Here is a 17,195-nt window from a genome sequence, read left to right as displayed (position 1 = left end):
ATAGAACAGGCAGCTGATTTCTCCATAGCAGTTTGACAACCCTATCAAAGGGGATTCCTCTGCATAGTTATGGAAGTGATGAAGAGACAACTAATTTGTTTCCCATGGATGTCCCAAGATGACCAAGATTTGGACCGATTTTCCTATTCTGAGTATTGAGCACAGTCCAGTGAACAGGGCATATACTCTGCTAACACTGAACCTCTTAAAAATCTTCCATGATTGGGTGACATGAAGCAGATGAATTATTCTTGCAAAGCTGAAAGATTGTCAGATAAGCTTGGATACTGCACTGAAATAAGTAGTGGTCCTAGTCTCAATCTCTAGATATTTCCAAGGCTGAAGAACAGAAGAGTTTCTGGTTCATTAGAGGAATGTCTGTTCAGCTTGATAGTGCTGTGGTCAGAACTCTGAGCTAGAATAAATACATTAAATTTGGTGTTTCTTTCATTCTTGAACTATGGCCCTGGTTTGTGAAATACTTAGTTGTTCAAAGAATGAAATATTGAGTCACCAAAAGTGACAGCTGTAACACTGCGGGGGAGTGAAGCCATTGGAAGTTCTCTCTGTCGCAGGTGAGAAGGTAGGAGAAAAGCAGCTTTCCTCAGCTTTATCTTTTTATGGCCCAAACAAGTAAAGTCTGTCAGATTCTGCTGGCTCTCTGATCAGGCCTGAGGTGCTTGGGTGTGATGACAATAAGTATTAGTCATGATCACAATGTTATTTGTCCTGTAGATACAGCTGGGTTTTGTACTTGGATAATGAGTGTCTCAACAGGGAAAGTTTGGGCATTCTTCAGAGACGCAGCAGGAAAGAGGGTAAAGATCTCTCCTTGTCTTGTCTGGTTCTGCTGAATCACAGTCCCAGCAATCCTAGGATACAGGAATTGTTTCTCAACAACTCTCCCAGGAGACAGGACAGAAAGAAGGAAAGAAGCAGAGCTCTGGGTTTGAGAGAGCAGCCTGGAGCTCCGCAAAAGGCCTCGCAATTCACTTCTCTCCTGCACTTTGTGTTGCCCTAGGAGGTGTTCCCTGGCAGCATAGTGCTAGCCAACAGCAGTGAAACTCCATACTGACTTCAACAGAGAGTAAAAAGTGCTTCAGTCCTAACTAAAGCACTGCTGGTTTTTCTATTAAAAACACCCCAAAACGGCTGTGAGTTATGCCCAATAAGTTTAATAATTGATGAAACCATAGCAAGTGACAACTACAAAATACAAAGCAGACATGAAAAATGATGGCATAAAAGTGGGAAATGTCTGCGATGAAAAATGAAAGCAAAATACACTTAACAGAGGATATGGGTTCAGATATAACACACACGGTCACATACAACACCGCATTAGTAACAGCACACACAGATACTCATTATACTGGGGATTTTCACAGTTCTCCACTTCATCTCAGATGACAAGTAAATTGATGTTTTTACTCTCTTACATAAATTCTTGTGCACACAACATCATCAGCACCAAAGGTCTGGAAAAGAAACAGAAATCAATCAGAAGAGATGGAACCAGCAAACATTTAACACCATTTTTAATGTTATTTTTACTATAGTAGCTAGTTCTACAGCAGAAATACATTTTCCTATGTCTTTTGACAGATGAGAGTAAAGAAAGGAGTCATTTTGGAAAAGGAATGCAATGTAAGTGACCTTTTTTCCAAGGTATGATGAATTTTGTCAGAATGATAAATGATGCAGAAATTCCCTTTTTCTACAGTTTCTTGGCATGCATTTGTAAATAAACATGAGAAAAGAAAGGGAATGTGGAATGTACTGTTGTTATATTTAGAAACAGTTGCAGCACTTTGAACTGGAAATGCTGAGGGTGGAATTCAGATGGCATGTTCAAAAGGTATTCTTTGATATTTGCAGGTATAAATCAGAGTAGTTCAAATGAAGTCAGTGGAGCAATGCTGAAGACCAGGAGAATGCATACCTATAACCTGTAAACATAATGCTGCTGCAAGATGTTGACACACCATGCTAGGATACCAAAAACCTCTCTCCCAAGCTGTAATGTGGGCAGTGTCAATCACAATCTTCTCTCAGGATATTGTGACCTTAACCGGTGAATTTGTTAACTATGATAAGGGTCTGAAATGAGGGCACATAATGGAGAAAAATGTAGTGGAGGTCAAACTCATTTCACATGACTAAACACCTCACAAACGTTTGATCACTACACATCTGAAAGCCACTGACTTACTAGACTATGTCCCATTATCATCCATTTCTTATACCAGATTTAGTACCTCAGTGTACCTTGATTTTCCTTTACCAGATACTTAGAGTTGGTGTTATATGATGTTATACCATCGACTAAAACAGAATTTCAGATACGCATCTGAAAGCCTGCATTTTTTAGATCGCTCTGTAGTTCTGCACTTAACAGGCAATTCTGCCACAGCAATATTGCAGTACAGATTATCAGGACATTTAGGCAGGACAGTGATTGTGGCAGCTGTCTGAGAAAGCCACCTAAACCCCAAAGTGTTTGTATGTAATTTCAGGTCTGGCAGGCTAAAATCTAAGCAAGCAATTAAACATGAAGGAAATAATGGGTGCAAGAGTAAGGAAATACTGACTGCAAAAAAATTCATGTTCAGCTACACTGACAGACAGTTTTGAGCTCACTACTAACAAGCTGTGGGGTGGGATGTTTGGCTGTAATAACTGCCAAGGTCTCGCTGAAAAATATAGTTAAGGCCTACCCCAGTGTGTTATGAAAATTCAGCTGGACTTTATTTGTTTTAATGCTTTCTATGCCTGTTTTGGCCAACACCTCTTTGAAAGGACTTAGCTTTAAAACTGACTCTGGCTTATATTTTGTTCACTTTACTGAGGAGAAAAGTGTTAGTATTTTGGAGATATAGGCTTTGTTTTTATGCATATAAAGAGCTTATCATATCAATCTTTATGTACATTTTTTGCTTATACATGAAAATGTCTGAAAATGAACGTTAAAGGATGCAGATAGTTTTCTACTACCCACAGCACCAGTTGCAAATACCCTTACTATGGCTTCCTTCAACATTTCCAAAATTATCCACAAAGGCAAAATTATTTCGGCAGGAGCTTTGCCAGAGGAAGCAAGTCAGAGTCAAGACCATCCAGGGCTTGAGGTTGTCTGTGGAGACAGGAAAGTCACTGTGACAGTGATTGTCTTTCTCTGGTACATTCAGGCACTGCTAAGCACAGTGAAGTTTGGGTCCCCCAGTGCTATTTCAACACAAATCATAAGTAATAGTAAAACAGTCTTTGTGTAGTGTTCTTCAAGAGCTGGCACGGCCCCAGTCTGACAGTTGGAGCTGCACAGTTATGCAGCCACATCTTGTGATGTGAGTGGGTGCCACATCAGCCAGTTCTAATGAGAAAGGCTGCAGCAGCAGTTTGCCAAAACTCTTGTAACCTCCCTAGTAAATTTATGACTATTCTTTCAGGGAAATTAAGAGACAAACTCCTTCCCCTAAACCTGTGCAACAGCAGTTATTCTCACAACAGGTCAGCAGTTGTACTGAGAGGGAACACTGCAGGGAAGAGGAGATTGAAATAGATGTGATCCATACTGCAAGTCTGTCCTAGAGTGTCACTGTAGGCCTGAGGGTTTGAAATTCTAGTGTCCAGTTCTGAGACGGCACTCCTGGGCAAAGCTTGCTCCTAAGACATCAGTGTAGTCTGACTGGCAGCTTCCTTGCAAGACCCACAGGAGGGAGTGTGAAAATAAAGATTAAAATTTGTGGAGGAAGAAAAAAGAAATAGTAACTTTCTGGGAAAGCTCAGTAGTATGGGTGCATCCAGAATGCATTGCAGAGGCAGCAAGTCCACTGAACGCACACACAGACTGACTTGTGCACTCACAGAGTCACAACTTGACACGCTTGTGACAAAGCGCAATGGCTGTTTGTTTTGTACTTCCAACATCCAGCTCCAGCTGGAGTTCTGGACTCTTGAAAATCTCAGGCAAAGCACTGCATTCAAATTGCTCTGTCAGGATAAAAATTATGCAGAAAACATGGACGTACCTGAGGAACCCAAATACATATTAGTCTTAGTCAGTTACTATACACAAGGATTGTCATTCTCTGCAACGCACCAGTCTTACAGTCTGGAAAACCACTATAATTTAACACAATCATATCTTTAAATCTAAATCACAAAGAGATAAAATTCATGCAAAGCCCAACTACAATTACTCTGGAGTACCATGTAGCCACTGGGCACTTCTCAAACAGCCAGGCATCCCTTCCTTGAAGACCCAGCTTAGGTTATGTGGCCTCTGACCTGTTTCAGGAATAAGCTGCATTTTTTAGCACTTAGATTTTATACCTTATACCCATTCAGATGATTAGCAACCTAATTCCATACTGAAACACATAAATAAATAGCTTTGATTGTCATGGTTATGTACATGGTTTAAATGTGGACTTATGTAAAAGGTGTTTCCCTACCTTATTGTAACTTACTAGCATTGTTGATAAAACTCCACTAACTGTTGCTACACAAAGCAAAGAGGAATGTGTTCAAACTTGCTGCATTCCTTTTCTTGTGGTTACTCACAGAAACGTCTAATGTACAGCTGGGCCCAAGCTCAGCAGAAGGTCCAAATCAAAAGACTTACTCCTCTATCCTTCACACTTAAATCCTTGTATTCAGTGGTAGGATGAAACAGTTTAGTGTCTATGGTTGTAATTCTAGACTGGAAAAAGTGATAGTTTCTGTCAGAACAAGCAGACTTTAAAGATTTCCATGACCCAAAGGAGTAGAACGTTCTAATAAAAAGAAAGAGAGCAAGCAATCCTGGCTATTTCGTGGTGAAGTTTCACCAGCACAACTAAAAAAAAAGTGCAACACTACCAAACTGCGATTCAAATCTAAGGAGAAGGTGCAGGATTTTCAAACACCACCTTCTCATCAGCTTGCAAAGGTCCCACTTATCTTACAAAATGCTACAAAGCAAGGCTGCTGTCTAGATCTAAAATAGGATTTTAAATGTAAAATGACTGTAAATTACAGAATTGTTTTCTTCACTTAGCTTGTCATAATCGTAGCTACGAGTCCAAAAGCACACTGCAAACAAAGCCCTGCACAGGGCATAATCCAATAAATTGACCTCTCAGCTCACTCAAAATCTGATGACCACTGGCATCATTAGAGATTAAAAGAGAGTTACAGGGCAGTAATATATTACTGTATGAGTAAATCTGCTTTTTGAAGGCCTTCTTTATACACATTTGCTGAGGAGCCTTTGTGGTAAGTGGAGCACACAGTGTAATTAGGAAGACTGTGATTGAAACAATCGCCTGGGAAAGATCACTTCTATCAGTGTATGCAAAAATTCCCTGTTATCTGCTCATGACTGACCAACCTGCAGAGGTAACTTGCAAAAGGAAGACAGAATACATCAACAAACAAATGGAGAAGAGAAGATTTTACTTAAATGAATCCTCAGAAAAGGCTTTGTCCACATGCAAACTTCCATGTTATCCAGAATAAAGATATAAATCTTCATAATAAAGGCATATTGCATATTTCATTTCTCCTCCTGACTCCCATAATGTTTTATGAAAGAGGTTGATCATTATGGGGCCGTAGTCACAGAAGGTGCAGCCCCCACTTTCAAACTTGGATATTAATAGCAAATCACCCAACATACAACCTCACTTTCTGGAGGATTATCAATTGACAGGACCATGCAAAATCAGGTCATTTATCAAGGTACCTAAATGTTGGTATTTGAGTTTAAGAACTGCTATATTATACAGTTTCTTCAGAGTCATGCAGCAAATGAATGACAGAGGTAAGAACATGAGACAATGGTTTTTCCCAGTAGTAGTCTTGAAAGCCAGTACACAGCAAACACCGAAGCTACAACTGCTATTATAAGACGCTATATACAGGATCAGATGCATCCAAGATGCAAATGGCTTTGGCTTCTTTCTCTGCTTATATGTTTGGGATGTGACCCAGACCAGGCTGTACTAGTGAGCAGTAGCTGCAGGTCCCTAAGCCCCCTTAGTAAATTTGCTCGTGGCAAATAGTAAATTAAAGCATTAGGTCCATGCAACACACACGTATGCATTATTACAGGCTTCTGAACTTTTATCAAGGCTGCTTTAATGAGATTAGCAGCAAAACCCCCCACTGACTTCAGTATGAGTAGGCCCTCCTTTTGATAACTGATTTTATTTAAGATCACTCTCCAAAAACTATAGAAAAGTTAAACGCTTAGGTAGTTTAACGTTCAATGCAAGGCCTAAGCACATCACAAATCTCAGCATTCGGCTGCAGATATCTTTCCAAATCTGCATTGACCCTTCTCACCTACTATGTTTAATTTCAGAAGCCAGCAATGTCATTTAAAAAATGTTCACTCACTCATCTAGGCTCCACAGTTCAACAGTTTTAATCAACTACAGCATGATTTTTCTGGGGAGGGAATGTAGAATAGAAACCATGCTTGAAACCCCCCTAATGTTCTGATCTTTGACCCTTGCTATAATTGATTCTGAGAACCCCTGTGTGATACGTGAACTGTGTAAAATGTGGTCTGAGGCTGTTTTTAAAGCCCCTCTTCAGTAATCATCCACTTTAAAATGTTTGTGTGTTACAGATTAAACTAAAATCTATAGAGGCATGAGCAGCTATGAAAGCAGCAATGCAGATAAAGTTTGAATATAAATGTTTCTCATTTGAATAGCTAACATTTGGAAGCAGCATCCTTTAACTTTGTAAGAGCAGACCTTTTGTTCTTCTGACTTACACAAGTGATTGATAGCTCACTAATGTCCCTGACAAAAACACACAGCAACAGCAAAAACATTATAGAGTATAAAAGAAAAGGGAAGAAAAAGCATATTAGAATAGACTTAATCCCAGATCTTACTTTTCAGACAAGTAAAGGAAATATCTATCTCTGTGTTATATTCTATTCTTGATTGCTCAAGTGCTAATCCAAGTACAGTTTATGAATGTGGAATTGTAAATACAGATATTCTGACTCTCTGTATGCATTACAGTCTTAAAGTACAATACAATATAATCTAAAGATACAGTCAAGACAAACAAATGTAGACTTGATGGGGATCTATCCTTTTCACCCTCCCTTGCTTGCATATAATTTTTGTATCTACATTGTTCAGTACTTCTAAAAATGCAGCACTGAAATGCCAGCAAGTGCATCAGATGAGATTAGAATAAACAGCACTGATGAAAGTAGTTGCAATGTTCTAACACATTCACAGCACCTTTTTTACAAAGCAGAGCTTGATCCTTCTTCCCTTACTGAGCTGAAGGGACTCTTTTTCTAACAGGACTTTAGACCTACATCTGCCATTGTATGAGTCAAATATTATTTATGCTACTAATAAAAGTAATCTCATTCTCCATGCTGCAAGGAGCTAAGGAGAACTAAAGGCAAACTTAACTGGTACCTGAAAGTAAAGAGAACCTTTGCTAACTACTCTGTTCCCAGCATCTGTGTACCAGAGGACATGATGTGACATGGAAGACCATTATATTGCTCCAAAGCAGCATCTTTGAAGAACATAAGGAATTATTCTGCCAGGATGCAAGAAAGATCGATAATTATACAGTAATATGGTTTCTATTTTAGCTCTGTAGTAGTCATGACAATTCAACACTGATTTTTTTTTTATTATATGTGACAATAAATGCATTTTATTTAACATGCTGTGTTGGGGAGAAAAATATATCCTTCCACTAGGAAAATGTCATAATCTAATAGACCCCCTAAGCAATACAGCATATTAGATCAAAATTATGTGGCAAAGCTCCAACATTTATGCAGCCAGTATTAGCAGAGTAAAACTCATTCCTTACCCCCTGCCTGTTGCCCCAAGCCTTTTTTTGATTCATGCCTCAGTCTAACACATTTAGATTCCTTCTTGCAACTTTTTCCAAATGGGGTATGAGTTTTCTTGATTTCTTCTGCAAATGCATGTAATAGCTAAGAGGGAGACTCAAGATTTCTTGAAAGATTTCTTTGGATAGTGAAACAGGAGCAGAGACTGTGAGAATAAGTATCAACCTTACAGAGTTCCTAAACTGCTACATCACAGGCTCTGCCTCATAAAAGACGGCTTCCCCCGCTGCAGACATCTAGAAGTTCACAAGAATGTGGTTTCCTTCTGCTTATTTAAGGCACTCTGCCAGAATGGAAATAGGGAAAGCTTACCAAAGCACTCAGAAAGAGTAAAAGAACAGAAAATATTTCTTAGGTAAGTAGGGAGGTTTGAGAAGCGTGGAGATGGGAATTGTTAAATGTTAATGTTAAATGTTAAATGCTTGAAGTGATATGGGCAGGAAAACTGAATGAGAATGAATTTCAGGTCCTAAAGAAACCTAACAAAGCTGGAAAGGTGGAAGAAGAACGAAAGGAGAAGACAAAGAAAGATCTCTTCTTCTCACTGTGATCTTAGTTTTGAAGAAGTAAGATGTAAATGGGAGTTTGCAGACTCAGATCCAAGGAAGATTTCCAAGCATAAGATAAAAAAATCTAAGTTGAATCTTTCTTCACTGGAGTGATGAAAAACCCAAACACAGTTGAGAGGCAAGAGATCAAAAGGGATGGCAAGGTCTTCTCACTAAGAGCTCCTATTCCTACTTTGTTCCCTGTTATAGTTGAGGAACACACCTCAGTCAATCCCTTCAGGTAGTTTAGCTTTTAAAGCCCAAATAATGGTCTGGAGGGAATATTCTGGGGTTCTAAACTTAGGGGCCACAGACAAGAAACTGTAGCTTCCCTTACCCTCTTCTGTCTTCCTCCAAACAGTAGAACCCTTTGTTGCCTCCCAGAAGGATTAATTTTGGCCATCTTAACTTCTCCAAAGGACCAGAGACCTCACTCTCACCACCATTACTCTTAGGAACACCTCATTGCTGAGCTTTAGGGTGTCAGAAGATTTTGAACATGTTGACCATGTATTTAAAAGATTTGTACATTCAGTCCCATCAAACGTCATGAGGGGCTTGAAAATCTTTGTCCTGAGGACTAAGTAGTGTCCTAATATTTAAAAAAGCGAAAGAGGCCATTGTGCTCCAGAAAAGAAGTAGGAGAATGGAACTACATATCATATGAAATAGTAAAAGACAGAGAGAATGATCTGGATCACTTGGAAGCAAACACTATGTTTTCATAACGGCCACGGTAAAATCGTACATTGCAACCAATCAACATAGTCCCAACCTGCAGGAGAGGGGAAGGGGATCAGTCTGGGGAATCAGAAACAAGGAAAATTACTTGGGATCATGATCAGCTGAGCATGAGTTCCCAAAGAAAAGTTAACAAAGTCTTTGCATATAAATCAGAATAATTTCAGGTAAGAGTAGGGAGATGAAGTCACCACTACATTGGGTGCTAGTGTGATTGCTAGCAAAACAGTATGTGCGGTTCTGGTGTTCATAGTTTAGAAAGGAAATTGATAAATTGGAGGGGGTTATAGAAGCACTGAAAGAATGATTCAAGGAAAGCTTGCTTTATATTGAAGGGCTCAAGGTCTTCCAATGGTTTAGCTTAACAATGAGAAGATTCTTCCAAGAGCAGGCTTGATCAGTGTTGTTAAGAGAAGTATTTGCAATAACAAACTTTAGGCATATTATTTAGGTTCTTTTATACACAATATGTAATGACTGGAAGTTGAATCTAGACATATACAGATTAGAAATAATGTGTATATTTTAATGGCAAGGAAATTAACCGGTAAAACAACTTATCAAAAGTTGTGATTGAGTTCCTCTAAATGGAAATATTTTAATAAGAAGGAAGTTTTTCTAATTTATATCCTAATTTGAAAAATAATTAATTCAGAAAAGCTCAACAGACTGTACTATACAAGAAAAAAGGTTAGATGGCTTTATAATCTTTGGATCGCTCTGGTTTCTTAACCAACCTCGTTCTTCTTCCCCAGCAGGGTAAGCTCACATTGCTGATTGCAGGAGGCAATTATATTATGACTGGCTTTCTTGCTTTGTTTGGAGCAGTTCACTTTGTCTAACAGCTGCCTCGCTAGTTTGTTGCTTAAATAATAAAATACAGAAATGTATTGTTAGAAAGCTGGAAAAATTATAGTTGAGAATATATTTTGTCTACTGCATTATATATAAAGATATGAAGCAGAGATCAAAGTACTTTGCCTCCTAAAGTTTTTTGATAATATAAAGAATTCCAGTGGTTGAGTCAAAAGAAATTTTCCAGAATTGGGAGTATTCATTCAGTAGAAACTAGTGTGATTTCACTAACAGCATACACCTCCTCATAAGGGGTGGGTGAACAGTTCCAAGATGTCTAGAATAATATTAACACCTTAAAAGCTTTTTGTTTATACTTGGTTAGGTTTGGGTCCTGTTTTTGTTTCAGATGCAATCTTAAAAACAGAGCTCCAACTGCTTTAGAGAAACATTGGGGAGGCTGTTTGTTTTTTAAAGTGCAGAGGTTTAGTTAGTGTGATAGTTCGAAATGAAACCTCGCTGCTTTGATGTTTTTACCCGTCACTCCAGCAGCCTGTCTTCCATGCCCAAACTGATGAGGCGTAACAGTCTAATCAACTATTTACCCGGAATTCACTAGTAAGAACATGTGCAATAAAATTATTCTGAACTCAAGCTGAACTCGTAACTCAGAGAAACTGTGTCTTTATCCAGTTCTGGATATTGTTTCATTAATGTAGAGGGACTACTGAGGAAAGATTCAGTGAAGAGAACTCAACTCTAACAGAAATAAGTACAATATAAATAAATAAATTGCGTGTGGTTCATGGCGTAAATGGCGAGGCAGTTGCAGAAGTGCTGCTCAGAATGCCTACAGTAACCCTGCTGCCATATGGAAGGTCACACAAGAGTGGGGCGATGTTGGCTGACAGCAAATGTGCAAATCGGTGTATTTCTCAGAAACTCATGAAGGCAATTCTGAACTTGGGGAAGGTGGCAGAGATGGGGGAGGAATTATATGTTCTTCTTAAACAGAGTGAGATTACAGCATGCTAACAACATGCCACATCTTTCCTGCTATACACCGTGTGATTGTGGATAAGGAGCAACATATTATGCACATGCCTAAAAAAGAAGGTTCTCCAGAAATGAGGTCAAATGCCTTAATCTCACTTTCACCAGAGAAAATCTGCAATAAATTAAGCAAATTCTTTGTTGGTGGTGTGAATTTACAGAGTAGAAGTGGCCCACTTGTGATTATTCTACCAGTAAAAGTATGGCAAAAGTTATAGCAATAAAATGCAAGTGAAAACCTGCATATATCTTTATTTGTTCTTAAAAAAACATTTAAAAAGAAAAGAAAAAAGTTATATATGAATTGTACTGTAGAGGATTATGAAAATGGTAGTTTTCCAGATGGATTTAAGTAAGGAAAAATAGTAAGTCATACTACATGGTAGCAAAAAACTGTTAATGTGGTGCATGTATTGGGGGTTCAAGGTTCTTACCAAAATCAGCTCATCATTAGCTAATTCTCGAGTCCAGTATGTTTTGGGGCCATCTCCCTCAATAAGAGTTTGTTTGCAATAGATCTTGTTTTCATTCTCCCAAGTGGCCAAACTCTGCAGGCAAGAAAACCATTAGGAATAACATTAATTATACTCCCCAGCAGCATGAGGCAGAAAGACAACAATGAGCGGTAGTGAGAATAATTGCTGCAGTAAAGGAGCAACACATAGATAGATAAAGGCAAAGGGAAAAAGACATCAGCGGAAAGTGGTGAAATCAAAATTAAGGTGTAAGGGGGCATTTTGGAAATAAGTATCTATTAATAACAAAGTAATTGTAAATATGTCTTTTCAGTGTAAATCCGCATTTGTTTCCAAATTAAAAAGCCACCCAGTTTTCATAAAATGCTTGATGCTGAAAAGTATAATTTAGAAACGTGTGATAACGTAGCGTCTACATTCCCAAGCATCTTTGTACACATGTGGTTTGATCTGACATGTTATTTATCACTACAGAGTCCCCTTGGTGTAAAAGCATAAAGAATCATATGTATCATGTTGTGGTCATAAATAATGCAGTATTTGTCACTTACTTACAACCTTTCATGCTATATGGCACTGTGCCAAGTTAACTGCATTTTAAACACTTATTGTGCTAACAAACTAGAATAAATCACAACTAAATTAAAGAAACTTTGTTAGAATTCTAGTGTTTGCAATATTACTTTTTTAAGGTTGTGGGTCTGGAGATTGAAATACCCTTGGGCATTTTTCAAAGCATTTCAATAATGACTCTGAAACCACTGAAAAATAAAAAAAAAACATAGGATTTTGTTTAGCTCTCACAAACAGGCAAGCCCCGACTGTTGCTTTTCATTCTAGCACTGAACTATTATTCTACAGTGCAATGGAACAGCTGTGCAGAAGGATGCCCTGTAATGAATGTGCAAGTAATCGCTTTATAACTAGCACATGGGAGACATTAATTAGTCTGTGATTATATACATATACATGTGTGTGTGTGCATATGTGTGCATAAATTCAAATTAACACTTCCCAGATTTTCCAAGGGAAAAAAACTTTACTTTGATTTAAAATTAGCTGTTTACTTTATAAATATTTTTTCAAAACAATAGGTTTTTTAAGCCAACAAGCCATCTCAAATGGCACTTACAGAAGCTATGCCTTGCAGTACAACTACATATGACTCGTTCTTTGTCTGTATGAACAATGAATCAAGTTAGTTGGCAGAACAAAACCCTCCACCCCATAAAGTGTATCAAAATCTACCACCAGTCAGCAATTTTGCCAAATATTGCAAATTACATTCTGAAGTATTATTTTATTATCTGTCAGTTTCTGCTCTGTGGCCACATCTTGGTTATATACACACAGCAGTACAACTTACTCCTTAGAGTGGACTATAAATAATTCCACAACACATGGAAAAAATTTACTACTTCACAAAACACATTTCTTTCAGATTTTTCCAACTTTCATAGCTTACAGCCGTAATTATTATTTTTCCATCTGCAGCAATAAATCCTTCTCTAGAAAGTGGGTCACATTTATTGTATATGCATTATGCATGAAGACACTAAAATACTACTTTTGCCAAACAAGATAAATTAACAAAGCCAGCAACATTTCCTGAACAAACTGTTAAATATACGATAACTCATCCTAGAGATCAAGTGGATGTTCTAAATGTTCACTGACTCCCAGAATCTGCCTCCCGTTTTCATAAATTTAAATTCACAGCAATTGCACTGGAGATAGTAAGTTCTGAATTTTTTGTGGTGCAAATGGTCTCAGAAGCTGACCCAAGAATTAGCAGAGATCACATTTTGGAAAGTAGATTATTTCACCATCATAGGATACTTTTAAAACTGTATTCTCATTTCGGACTACATTCTGATACTCTTTATTCATACTTCTTTTATAAGTGTTTTATATATACTTCTCTTGTAAGTGTGAGATTAAAGTGCCTGAGGAAAGGATAACTAACCCATGTCTTTGATAACTTTTTTCAAAAGACAGCTATGATCACAGCCCAATTCTCCAATACCCCAGATCCCATTCATCTACACCAGCGAGAAGCTGGTGTCAGATGCTGCCGACTTAAAGCCCCCTCCACGGCCATAGAAGTGGTTACAAAGGTAGAGGAGCAGGGGCTCACACACAGAATCAAGCCCAAAACACTCCAGTGAACGCCCTCTAATGCACTTCTGCACAAGGAGATGGTGTAATTACGGCTGGTATAACACTAGCTGAAAGTCTGTCTTACACTGTTAAAGACTTATCTGATCAGCAAACTGGAGATATGCACTTGCAAGGGAATGAAAGAGGATTTCAGCCCCAAACTACAACAGTCTGCGGTCCTGCTTGTGAACTCAGCTGACTCAGTTTAGGACAAAAGTTATGTCAGGTTTGTGCACTAAATCCTGACTCTCAGGGTCTCCTGGCTCCACCGTTCCCCATGTTCCCATCAGGGCCAGAGGTTGGGCCAAGCTTTCACTGCAGCTCAGGCCTCCAGGGCAGAGGGAAGCAAAAAGAGCTGGACAAAACCCTGCCAGCCAAGGAGCCAGCAGGCAGGTACTTGGGATGGGACCTGCCATGCTCTGTTGCCTTCAGATTTCAGTTTTACCCTACAAGAGGGAGAATGTCAGACAAGGGACAAGAGGAGCGGTGACCACCAAGAACCCCCAAGGACTGTTTCTGGGAAGAAAAGGGTGGAGGGCAGCAATGCCACTGTCTGGGGACACCGGCAGCAGATGTGTTTGTCCCATCTAAAAAGAACTTGATAACACACACACACACACACACACGCCCCCAGCTCTCCTCCTACCCTGCACTTTCGTCCATCCACCGTCTCCTCCTCAAAGCTCTCCCCGATTTTGAAGTTGATCTCAGTGGTGCGGACAGTGGTGGAAGTTTTGATGTAGAACTGGTCCCCGTCCTGGCGGATCTCCACGTGGGGTTTGGAGGCGGCAGCCACCGCCACCTTCCTGAGCATGGCATTGACACCTGAGCAAAGCGGGGAGGAAGCAGAGCTTGAAGTCGCCAGCCGTGCCCGGGGCTGAGCTCGCCCAGCACCACGCGGATCGAGGGGGGACGAGAGGCCGGCGGCGCCCGCAGCGGCGGCGCGGCCCCGGGGCACTGCGCGCAGCCCTACGGCGGGGCTCCGCACAGCCCGCCGCGCCAGGGAGCTGCGGCTCTCCGGCGGGCTCTGCACGGACGGCAAACGCGGGGTCCTGCAAGGAACCCCGTGGCAGAGCGTGGCAGGAGCCGCCGGGGCAGCGGCAGCCCGGACGCCCGTGGCAGGACCACCGGCGTTCGCAAGATGAGGCTCTGACCACGCCGTGCCTGCGATCGCCCCTCTCCGCGCAGGGCTCACAGCTTTCCCCCGCACGGAGCTCTCCCGGGTGCCTGGCTCCGGAGGCACCGGGCACCGGAGCGCGGCTCCGGCTGCAGCCCCGCCGTGTCCCCCTCCCGCGGGGCACAGCCCCGGCCTGCCCGCTGCCCGGCGCCGGGCTCCGGCGCGCCTCACCCAGCGCCTTGAGGAGCTCGTCGAAATTCTCGCTGCTCCTCATCTTCCAGGTGCCGGCGAAGTTGGGCATGGCGGGGCGGCGCTGCGGACGGCGGCGGGGACGCGGCGCTGCTGCTCTCTCTCCGGCTCAGGCACCTTGTGAGCGGGGCGGACCGCGGCGGCGGCTGGGAGAGCGGGTCACACCCACCCGGCCCCCCACCCCTTCCCCCGGGGCCAGCACCACGCCATCAGACAGCCGTCCCCCTCCCAGCCACGGCCCCGCCATCCCTCCGTCCGTCGGTCCGTCCTTCCACTCCTCCATCCATCACTGCCTGCCTGCCTGCCTTGCAGCCTGCCAGCTGCCTCCTGGGGCTTCCCAGGGAGGAGAGCCCGATTGTCACTTGTCCCACAGCTGGCGTGGACATTGAGGACTTGATGAAAGGTCCCAGAGGCAGGCAAGGAAGGGAGAGGGCAATCCAAATAAGAGCAGCCTCTCCAGGCTCACGCTGGATTGATCCCCACCACGGCAGGGCCGAGGCACAGTAATACATTACGCCCTCGCCCCCGAGCTCCCCACGCGCCCAGGCCTCCCAGCTTGGCGGGCCTGCACACCAACGAACCTGCCCCCAACACAGCTAATCTGGACGACCACCAGGCCGAAGACGTGCCGGGGAGCACAGCCCTTTCCAGGTGGGAGACTGTTGTAAGGAAGCTGTCACTGCCCCCTGATCCACATCTGCCCCTTTGAGAAGGGTGAAGGACAAAGACATATACAACGTCTATACTGTTCCCCAGTCACAGCCACACACTCCCTCATCGCTTTGGTGCTTTTGGCAGTTGGAGGATATAACTGCGGAATCGGAAGGTATTCCTACTGCATCAGAAAGAGCAGCGCCCATGGTGGTCACAAGCTTTTATGGAGAAGCACATCAAGCTATTTCACAGTTATTTAAATTAACACCAGCGTGCTAAAGATTTGAGCGCCGCTGAGTCTGTGCCTCTCAGACCTTCCATGTCCATTTCCATCATCTTTGCTTTGAATCCCTCAGTTTCAGGTCAAAGATGCTAGACTAAAGTTCCTTATTGCAGCTGATTTATCCACATGATTAAGGGGAACAGAATTTGACGGGGTAAGGCATATGGAGTTTTTCTGCTGCTGTTGTGCATAAGGAAATACTCAAAACATTCAGAGGTCTGTGATTTCCCACTCAGAATGGAGCCAGATGTATTTTAATTATAGGAAAACCTTTGCTGAGCCAGCTTCATGGTACGTTCACAACCATTCTTCACTTGTTAGACTCACTCTGTAAAACGAACAAGTCGGTTACTTGAGGTATGTATAAAACGTGTTCACTCTTGGAAAATGTATAGATCTGGCAGTTACTTTAGCCATATGTTAGGCAGGATTCTCCAATTCCTATATGCTGAAATTTGCTCTCATTTCTTATCCCAGGAATGATTTTACCTGAGTAAGAACCATAGGGCAGGACCAAATACTTGTCTGTTGATAGTCACTCTTTTTCTACTGAATTTTTCTTCTGTCTTTTCAGAAGGACACCCTGGAGACCTGGCATAGTTCTTTAACTGAAATATTTTGATGGAAAATGTGGGTTTTTTTCCAGGAAATGAAAATTTCAGTGAGGAATATCTGTTTTCAATAACAGGGTTTCTCTAAAAAAAAAAAAAACCAGAGCATGAAGCATTTTTCAGTTTTTAGCAAATGACAAAAGAATTAATCCCCATCTGAAATACTTTGTTTAAAGATTTTCAACCACCTCAAAAAAACTCCAAAACAAACAAACAAACAAACCACTTGGGAAAAGAAAACAGACACACAAATAATTTCGCTATTGCAGGTAGGTTCAAGTCTTACAAATAAAAGGCTGCAGGCCCAACAAACCCACACCAAGTTTGCGTATTGCTATGAAACAGTGAAGAAAAACCCTGCTCAGTCCCTCAGTTTCAACTTCCCAATTGCACAACTGAAAACATACTGCCATGGTCCAGGCTTGCTTCCAGAATCCTGCAGAATACATACACATGGAGCCCAGTGGAAGTGATATGGCTAACTCTTTGCAGGACAAAGTCCTTAGCTAACTATGACAATAAGTATGTGCAGCACAAACCAGATGGGAACCACCTATCTCTGCCTGAGAAAATAAATTGGCCTAGAAGATTTTAAGGGGGGACACTTTATTCTTTAAAGG

The 17,195-nt window shown here is 41.4% G+C and overlaps 1 protein-coding gene across 1 annotated transcript; it reads right to left on the bottom strand.

Annotated features, from left to right (window-relative positions):
• Positions 1–1,156: 1,156 nt before the first annotated feature.
• CRABP1 (cellular retinoic acid binding protein 1) lies at positions 1,157–15,145 on the bottom strand. Its single transcript, XM_075159529.1, has 4 exons — positions 15,010–15,145; positions 14,308–14,486; positions 11,460–11,573; positions 1,157–1,478 (listed from the first exon to the last, which is right to left on the bottom strand). Exons 1-4 carry the CDS (start codon positions 15,077–15,079, stop codon positions 1,428–1,430), a joined length of 414 nt encoding a protein of 137 aa, XP_075015630.1. The 5' UTR covers positions 15,080–15,145; the 3' UTR covers positions 1,157–1,427.
• Positions 15,146–17,195: the final 2,050 nt, after the last annotated feature.

Source organism: Calonectris borealis, chromosome 11, assembly GCF_964195595.1.
Source record: "Calonectris borealis chromosome 11, bCalBor7.hap1.2, whole genome shotgun sequence".
In the NCBI taxonomy this organism is placed as follows: domain Eukaryota; kingdom Metazoa; phylum Chordata; class Aves; order Procellariiformes; family Procellariidae; genus Calonectris; species Calonectris borealis.
The sequence above is the reverse complement of the archived record's forward strand: the minus strand, read 5'-3'. Positions and strand labels throughout refer to the sequence as shown.

Coding starts and splice junctions, on each gene's coding strand:
- CRABP1 (XM_075159529.1), bottom strand. CDS start 15,079: ATGCCCAACTTCGCCGGCACCTGGAAGATGAGGAGCAGCGAGAATTTC. Junction 11,574..14,307: donor TGGATGGACGAAAGTGCAGG/GTAGGAGGAGAG, acceptor TCTTGCCTGCAG/AGTTTGGCCACTTGGGAGAA. Junction 1,479..11,459: donor CTAATGATGAGCTGATTTTG/GTAAGAACCTTG, acceptor TTTCTTTTCCAG/ACCTTTGGTGCTGATGATGT.